General features: G+C 45.7%; 1 protein-coding gene across 1 annotated transcript; it reads left to right on the top strand.

Annotated features, from left to right (window-relative positions):
• Window positions 1–480: 480 nt before the first annotated feature.
• cltrn (collectrin, amino acid transport regulator) lies at window positions 481–6,158 on the top strand (the record flags this gene model as incomplete). Its single annotated transcript, XM_079245710.1, has 6 exons — window positions 481–547; window positions 915–973; window positions 2,401–2,486; window positions 2,602–2,715; window positions 5,750–5,944; window positions 6,026–6,158. 6 exons carry the CDS (start codon window positions 481–483, stop codon window positions 6,156–6,158), a joined length of 654 nt encoding a protein of 217 aa, XP_079101836.1.
• Between the last annotated feature and the right edge of the window lie 3,345 nt (window positions 6,159–9,503).

Below are 9,503 nucleotides of genomic sequence, written 5' to 3'. Positions count from 1 at the left end.
GGTTTTCTCCCCTGCAAAGAATGTAGCTGCTGTTCTTATCTGCATTTCTGAGCAGATACGGTAGCCGTATTCGATAAATGAGGCCTTTTTTTCTGCATCCGTGCTCAGGAAAAAGGAAAATATTGCAGCTTATTAAAGTCAGAAAGTCTGAGACTCAACACGGTGCTGCAGCAAGTAAACAGAGGCAAAGCGTGCTTTGTGCTTTCCCCTGGAGCTCGGCTTCTCTGGCATTAACAGACCCCTTTTAGGAAGCTTGAGCAAACAGGCGCACATTTACTGCACAACCCACTTCACAGTATCCACGTATTACGGCACAGCGCCCGTCACTTCTTTAACAGAGGAGGGTTAGTTCAGGTGTGTCCTGGATTAACCATTAAACTTGAGACAGTGAAGTTCTTCTGCTGACTTCCGTAAATCAGTGAACTGTGGGAGTTTTAATTCGAGCTTTAGCAGCCTCAGTTTGTCTCTTTCTCTGGAAAAATGCTGGAAAATATCTTCCTCCTGCTCTGTTTGGCTCCTGCTTTGGCAGCACAAACCTGCGAACCAAGTAAGTAACCTCATAAAAGAGACCTTTAGGTTAAACCATTTGTGTTCTCACTTTACCACATGTTGTATTTCTATTTGTTCACTATCAGAAACCTCGAGTATTGTTAGGCGGCAGGAATGCAGCTTCTAATCTGGTTGTTGGAGCAAAGTCAGATTAGACACATAACTCAGATGTTTGCCTCTAAACAGCCAGTTTCATGACATATCAATAATGATGAAGCACATGCTGGTTTGGGATAAAACTGTACAGAAGAGATGAAGCTGACTTCACCAAACAGTGCTGATGATTCGGGTTGGATGGTTTAAGACAAAATGTGAGGAAGTCAGTTCATGTACGTGGAGAACTTTCAAAATGTTCTGTCTTTTAGATGCTCCAGATGCCTACAAAGTTCGACTCAGCATCAAAACTGCTCTGGGAGAACAAGCTGTACGTACTTATCATCCTACATGGAGTCTTGTTAGATAAAGAAAGGGAGGGAGATCAAACCCATCCTTTCAGCCATCTTATCAACACATCATTGTTATCACTTCTGGAAGGTTTAGGAGTATTTTGAGGTCATCCTCACACTGGAAGGTGAACCTCCGTCCTCGATCCATGGTAGAGGACCAACAACCCCTTTAGTTCTGACCATTTCATCCCAGCAGCGTCATCATTTTACCACCATGATCATGTTTCTGTCTTGTTTACAGGATGCGGCAGCGACTGATCTTATTCAGTAACTTCCTGTTTAATTTTGTTTGAGCTGTTAAGTAATTGTAAATAATTATTGACAATTTTCTTCACTACTTGGGGCCTTTGTAAAAAATCCCAAAGTATATTTTTTTATAATAAAGTTGGGTGCAAACATGCATCATAATTCCAGCAACATGCTTTAAATAGAAGGTTGGGACGTGTGAAACAGAGGAATTATTTACCTCTGAAACAGAAAATAGCTGAAATAAGACCAGCATACATGCCAGTATGATGTAGGGGTGTCCATCTCCGGTTTGCAAGAGCTGCAGTCCTGCAGGTTTTAGATGTTTCTCTGGTTTAAAAACACTTGATCCAAACAAAAAGTCTCTCTTTAGCAGCTTGTTGTCAAGTTCTGCACAAACATGTTGACCTACCTATCTGTCTGAGTTGTCCTGCAGTTGGGAACCTCTGAAACCTCCAGGACCGACTTTGGAAACCCCGGCGTATGGAGACATTAGTTCACATGGTGTTTCAGAGTTTCTACACCTGCAAAATGCATCATTAATGCTTAATAATGTCTAAAAGATGCTGAACTAATAATCTGAAGAGTTGAAATCTGAAAACATTTCACTGTCAAACCTGCAGCAACCCGTCTCCTCAGGTCCCAAAGTTCCTGTAAAATATCTAAAGTTGGTCCTCCCAGCTGTCCTGCAGGTTTTCAAGTTGTCCCTGCTCCAACACCGCTGGTTTACATTAAATAGATCCAAGAGCCAATGAAGTTCTGCATTATGACTGATTCATTTGAGTCAGGTGAGTTGCAGCAGGGATACATGGAAAACCTGCAGGACTGTGGCCTTCTAGCTGGACACTCCTGATGCAAAACATTGTTAAATGTGACTCAGTCCATTTCTTTCTCTTTCTGAAGGCGCTGCCGGTGTCAAAGTCTATATCAAAACACATTTTTCAATGTTTAGTAGAATCTGAAATGTTGTCTTGTGCAAAGGCGAAAAGATAAGCAAATATTTCTAAACTTACTTCCACATCCCGCATCTCTTTTTAACTAAAGGTTCTAATAATCTATTGAACATTGTCCAGAATTGTCCTGACAGATGTGAGGACATGTAATCTATAAACCTGGAATTTTGTTAATGAAATGCAGCCTTCTGATGTTGATGTTGCAGTATAAGTGGGATGAAAATGAAAAGTTCCTTTTCCAAGCAGCTCTGGCTTACGCCATGAGGAATCACATCCAGGAACAGAACTTTAGGTAAGACTGTCACAGTTTTCATCTTTCTGTTTGCTTTTCTTTGTCATCCCACATGATGAGATGTGTGAGTCCTGTTTTATGAAGGTGACGTGTTCTTTATTGTCCACTGGAACAGTGTGTCAAACATCCTCACATGTAATGAGACTGAGAGAGTGTCCTTCTGGTTTATGGTGACGTCGCCGCTCGACATGTCACTCATTAAGAAAGAAGAGGTGGAAAAAGCCGTGAGGTAAACCGATGATCATGATTCACAGAGTTTATATTGAAAATGCTAATTATGTATGTTAGATTTTTTCTCCAGGTGGACCAAAGTTACATTCTCAAACCCATATTGCTCTAAATATCTTGAATTACAATGTTTTCCCTCCGAAAAGAAAACAACTTTTTAGTTTTATCTGACAAAGATAACAAAAAATGTATTATATGACTTCGTTTAGTAGCAAAAACATTATATTAAACATGGATTTTATGTATGTTGGATCTTTAAATAAAAACCTGTACCTTTCCATATATTTGATTTAACCCAAATCACCTAAGGTTTTAGTTATAGGATGGATAGCTTAGCTAATTAGCATTGGCTAAAGCTAATACTAGCTTTAGCTTCACTGCCTGAGAAATACAGTTGGTGCTTAAGTCACCAAGTACTTAGGAGCAGTTAGGAGGTTGTGTAAAATGTAAATAAATGCATAATACAATGATTTGCAAATGCCTTTAATCCTTTATTAAATTAAATACATACAACCTACCTGTCCAGGTGTATTCTGCTCCTCACCCAATGATTGCTGGCATAGGCTCCAGCTTCCCTGCAACCCTGAACTGGACTAAGCGGTTCAGAAAATGACTGATTGACTGAATGATAAACGTTATTTTCCTGCTGAAATATGCAGAGACATCCCTGGAAATGCCGTCACTTAGATACCACATGAGTTTTTTCAATGCCTGGATGTACTTTTCAGCATTCAAAGCAGGATAGATTTTCCAGGAGCTTTCTTTTTTTTGTATTTCTTAAAATCCCCATCCTGGCTAAAGCCAATTAATTTAATGCTCTCGCACACACAAAAGAAAATTGTCACCTGTGGAGCAAACAGGACTGAAAAAACACCCTCCAATCCCTTTAACTGACCTGCTCTAATGGCTTAAATGATGACATGTCTATCAAACTCAGCTACCATTTGTTTATCCCCTCTCATGCACGACTTGTGCATTTTCAGAGGGTTGGATCATTTGTAGAGGCAACAAAGTAAGAGCCAGAACTTGGATTAGCTAGCATATTTTCATATCAAAATGTAGTACATGCACTTCGAAGGGAAGGCTAAAGGAAGTGGTTTGGACCTTTTCGCTTAGATACAGATTTCTTCAGATTCTCTAAATTTTTTTATATTATGGACCGTCGATGATGAGATTCTGACATTCCTGCAGTTGTGCATTAAGAAAAGTTGTTCTTAAACTGTTGGAGTTGCTCACGCAGTTGTTCACAAAGAGCTGAACCTCATCCCATCCTGAACATTTTAGGGTGTATCCACATCAGGATAGTCCGCTAGACTGTCCGATTGGGGACTTGGCTCAGTTGTAGGGGGATGTATGAAAGAGATGGACGGAGCCTCTGAGACATCACCTGTAGGTTTCTGAAGAGCTGAATTGAAGCTCGGTGGGCGGTTCCTACCATCGCCATCTTGGCAGTGTCATGTGCGTCGTCTCGTCCGGAAAATACAAATATGGGCAAAGAGGTGGAGCTGAGAGGGAGACTTTGAACGTCATGGTGGATGATTGACATCGGGCGAACGCCGAGCTTTCTGTAGCTAAGAGCTCACCGAGCTAACCCAGAGATAACGGGAGCAAACCAGCTAACGGAGGTAAGCGGGCTCAAGCTAAGTCACGTTATTAACCGGCTAAAAACCGTGGTTGTTCTACGTTCCTCTGACTTGAAGCCGGAGATTGGTACCTGTCAATCAAAAGGACATGCCCCTAAATATGCTGAACTTCGAGATTAAATTACTTTTAAACGGGCGAGTTAGAAAAAAATTCACTCACCCTACAGTTGTCATGAAGGTAAATCTGACCTATTAAACCTAAAATGGATTTTTGAACCAGGCTGTAAACAGGTTTATTTCTGCCGTGAAGTTGGTCTTTTTAACATGGGAGTCTATGGGGATTCGCTCTATTTTGCAGCCAGCCCCTAGTGGATGAAGGGGGAACTGCAGTTTTTTGCACTTCCACATAGGCTTCACTTTTAATCGCCGGAGGTTGCCTCTTTATACATACGAACTGAGATCGTGTTCATGCGGCATTTTGATCCAACAAGGTAAACCATTACAATAATATATTCCCAGTCTCACAAAAGGTGGCACTGCACTAGTATTTTGCAAAAGAGAGGACAATACCTGTGTGAAGAAGAAAACTGTTTCCTCCACTTTCGAGCTAAACATGGAGACAAAAATATCGCTGTTTTGGGTTTTTTTTATGTTGTCCTATGGAAGTAAACTGCAGAAATACACTGCAACAATGGACGCAGTATGAACAACAGACAAGGCAGAGGACCCTTAACGCCACTGCTTTTTGTTAACCCACAATACAATGCTATGCCAAATGCAAGAAGTGACTTGTTTTGTAGTCCGCTTCCTGTATTTGATCTGCTTGAAAGAGACAGAGACCTGTGTTTGTAGGCGGACCAGGTCTGCTTTTTTGGTCCAAATCAGAATTTGTTTGGCACCTTTCCATTTCCCCAAACGAAGCGGACTTTCCAAGCAAGGATTTGAAGGCTGATGTGAATGTGCCCTCAGTGATGCTACTTTTATCCCCAACTCACCTGCTTCCATTTAACGTGTTCACCTGTGGAAAATTCCAAATAGTTATTTTTGAGCATTCCTCAACTTTTCCAGTTGTCCCAGTCCCAGCATTTTAATCAAGTCCTAGCATATAACTAGATTAACACTGCCATCTAATCAGTTTTAGGGACACTGAGACAAAATTTCCTGCAGAAATGTGCAGAAAGCCATGTACTTTTTTTTTTTAAAGATGACTAAATACAAAATCAACATAAAAATTTCACAAAAACAGGTAAAAAAACAAAACAAAACAACAACAACAACAAAAAAAAATCACCAGAGGTGGCCAACCAGGTCGCCAGCACCATCCTGGTCTCCCTTCTAGCGCCGCCCCTGTATCCGGCTGAAGGTTGTTCTTCCAGTCACAACAAGGCAACCACCCTAAACTGTTTTTTCCACTGTTAGTATTTAAATCCAGTATCTGTCTTTGTCCAATAGAAAGTCTCGGAATCGCATCAACAATGCCTTCCTGCTGTCTGACGCCACCTTGGAGTTCATCGGCATCCTTCCCACCCTGGCAGCCCCAGCTGACCCCGACACCCCTCCATGGCTCATTGTGTTTGGAGTGGTGTTGGGTGTGATCCTTGCCAGCATCGTGGTTCTCTTTGCCTCCTCTGTAGTCCAAAATAACCGGTGCGCTGATGATCCCAGATGGCTTAAACAGATTGTGCAGATGTGATAACGAGACCTGATGTGTTTTGGTTTGTATTTCAGGAAGAAGAAAAAGGGAATTGATGAGGAAGAGAATGATGAAGAGAGACGGGTGAAAATAGTTGAAAATGGCGCAGCCAACGAGGGTGTTTACAACACTACTTTTACAGCGGATGAAGGGTTCACGCAGATGTAAATTTATAAAAGTCCCCCGTGTACACAATAAGATGAAAAAAATGTGATGAAGCTGCTTTTTGTGGGGTTTGTTGCAATGTAATGTTAATGAAAAATGTGCACAATCCTAATTTTAGCTTCAAATTAGAATAATATTCATTGTAATATTTTCTTTTGGGAATGTTGCCTGTATAACATTTATGCACTGTTATCACTACTTGATAAGAAAAAAATGCTGCAGCTTCTAAATGTGAATTATGTAATTTATTGAATAAATATTTTGGCTTGAAGGGTCAAAGGTGAAGGGTTTGTGTGCAGATACATCATCGCTACCTACGATATCCAGTGACTCTGCCATGAAACTAAAGACTGATGTGTAAACAATAAGAAATTAATTGATATACAGATGTTTTCTTTTCTGTGCAGCATGTTGGAACAAACGTTGGACATGATGGAGTCCAACTGCGGCCAGATTAAACTATGAGATAGCTGACTAACTCCACACCTCCTACTGGTCTTCCCATTTTTACCTGATGCAGTATCCTGTTCTGGGTTTTTATTGATTTATTCTGCGTGTCTTAAAGCTCCAGATGTTTCGTACCAGTGAAAGGATTGGACTGCAGGCAGACCAGTTCTCCTGTTCCATCATGCTGCTGTGATGGAAGCAAGATGTGGTTCAGCATTGTCTTGCTGAAATCTGCAAGGTCTTCCATGAAGGAGACATTGTCTGGACGGGAGCAGATGTTACTCCTCAACATGTACCCTTCCAGATGTGCAGGTTTCCTGCTCCAACAGCAGACATGAATGCTTCCTCATACCATCAGAGCTGTTGAACTGTGACAACGAGCCAGATGGCTCCCTGCTTTAGTCCAGAGGATGCAACATCCAAGTTTTCCATCCATCCATCCATCTTCTGCCGCTTATATGGGGTCGGGTCGCGGGGGCAGCAGCCTAAGCAGGGAAGCCCAGACTTCCCTCTCCCCGGCCACATTTGGTAACTCTGCGGGGGGGATCCCGAGGCGTTCCCAGGCCAGCCGAGAGATGTAATCCCTCCAGCGTGTCCTGGGTCTTCCCCGGGGTCTCCTCCCAGAGGGACGTGCCTGGAACACCTCACCAGGGAGGCGTCCAGGAGGCATCCTGACCAGATGCCCGAGCCACCTCAACTGGTTCCTCTCGATGCGGAGGAGCAGTGGCAGTGGCTCTACTCTGAGCCCCTCCCGGATGACCGAGCTCCTCACCCTCACCCCTCACCCCTATCTCTAAGGGTGAGCCCGGCCACCCTGCGGAGGAAACCCATTTCAGCCGCCTGTATACGAGATCTCGTTCTTTCGGTCACGACCCACAGCTCATGACCATAGGTGAGGGTAGGAACGTAGATCGACTGGTAAATCGAGAGCTTCGCCTTCTTTCTCAGCTCCTTCTTCACCACGACAGACCAGCGCAGAGCCTGCATTACTGCAGACGATCCGTCTGTCGATCTTGCGCTCCATCCTTCCCTCACTCGTGAACAAGACCCCGAGATATTTAAACTCCTCCACTTGAGGCAGGACCTCACTCCCGACCCAGAGAGGGCAATCCACCCTATTCTGGCTGAGGACCATGGTCTCAGATTTGGAGGTGCTGATTCTCATCCCAGCCGCTTCACACTCGGCCGCGAATTGCTCAAGCGAGAGCTGGAGATCACGACCAGATGAAGCCAACAGGACCACGTCATCCGCAAAAAGCAGGGACCCAATCCTGAGGCCACCAAGTCGGATCCCCTCAACACCTCGGCTGCGCCTAGAAATTCTGTCCATATAAGTTATGAACAGAATCGGTGATAAAGGGCAGCCTTGGCGGAGTCCAACCCCCACAGGAAACGAATCCGACTTACTACCGGCAATGCGAACCAAGCTCTGACACCTGTCGTACAGGGACCGGACAGCTCGTACAAGGGGGTCCGGTACCCCATACTCCCGGAGTACCCCCCACAGGATCCCCCGGGGGACACGGTCGAATGCCTTCTCCAGGTCCACAAAGCACATGTAGACTGGTTGGGCAAACTCCCATGCCCCCTCCAGGACCCCAAAGAGGGTATAGAGCTGGTCCACTGTTCCGCGACCAGGACGAAAACCACACTGCTCCTCCTTAATCCGGGATTCAACTATCCGGCGGACCCTCCTCTCCAGGACCCCTGAATAGACCTTACCAGGGAGGCTGAGGAGTGCGATTCCCCTGTAATTGGAACACACCCTCCGGTCCCCCTTCTTAAAAAGGGGGACCACCACCCCAGTCTGCCAATCCAGCGGTACTGCCCCCGATGTCCACGCGATGCTGCAGAGGCATGTCAGCCAGGACAGCCCCACAGCATCCAGAGCCTTAAGGAACTCCGGGCGGATCTCATCCACCCCCGGGGCCTTGCCGCCAAGGAGCTTTTTGACCACCTCAGCGACTTCAGCCCCAGAGATAGGAGAGTCCACCCCTGAGTCCACCAGCTCTGCCTCCTCATCGGAAGACGTGTTGGTAGGATTGAGTAGGTCTTCGAAGTATTCCTTCCACCGACCCACTACGTCCCGAGTTGAGGTCAGCAGCTCCCCACCTCCACTGTACACAGTATTGATGGAGCACTGCTTCCCCCTCCTGAGCCGCCGGATGGTGGACCAGAATCTCCTCGAAACCGTCCGGAAGTCTTTCTCCATGGCCTCGCCGAACTCCTCCCATGTTTTTGCCTCGGCAACAGCCGAAGCCGCATGCCGCTTAGCCCGCCGGTACCCATCAGCTGCCTCCAGAGTCCCACAGGCCAAGAAGGCCTGATAGGACTCCTTCTTCAGCTTGTTGGCATTACAGCCACAGCTCCGGCTGGCCGCCTCAGTAATAGAGGCACGGAACACAGCCCATTCGGACTCAATGTCCCCCGCCTCACCCGGGACATGTTCGAAGCTCTGCTGAAGGTGGGAGTTGAAGCTCGCTCTGACAGGGGACTCAGCCAGACGTTCCCAGCAGACCCTCACAACACGTTTGGGCCTGCCAGATCTGACCGGCTTCCTCCCCCACCATCTGAGCCAACTCACCACCAGGTGGTGATCAGTTGACAGCTCCGCCCCCCCTCTTCACCCGAGTGTCCAAGGCATGTGGCCGCAGGTCCGACGATACGACTACAAAATCGATCATCGAACTGTAGCCCAGGGAATCCTGATGCCAGGTGTACATATGGACACTCTTATGTTGGAACATGGTGTTCGTTATGGACAATCCATGACGAGAACAGAAGTCCAGTTACAAAACACCATTTGGGTTCAGAGGGGGGGGACCATGCCTCCCAATCACTCCCCTCCAGGTCTCATTGTCATTGCCCACGTGAGCATTGAAGTCCCCCAGCAGAACAATG

Source organism: Telmatherina bonti, assembly GCF_933228915.1.
Source record: "Telmatherina bonti genome assembly, chromosome: 8".
NCBI lineage: Eukaryota > Metazoa > Chordata > Actinopteri > Atheriniformes > Telmatherinidae > Telmatherina > Telmatherina bonti.
This window is presented reverse-complemented; position numbering and strand designations above follow the sequence as displayed.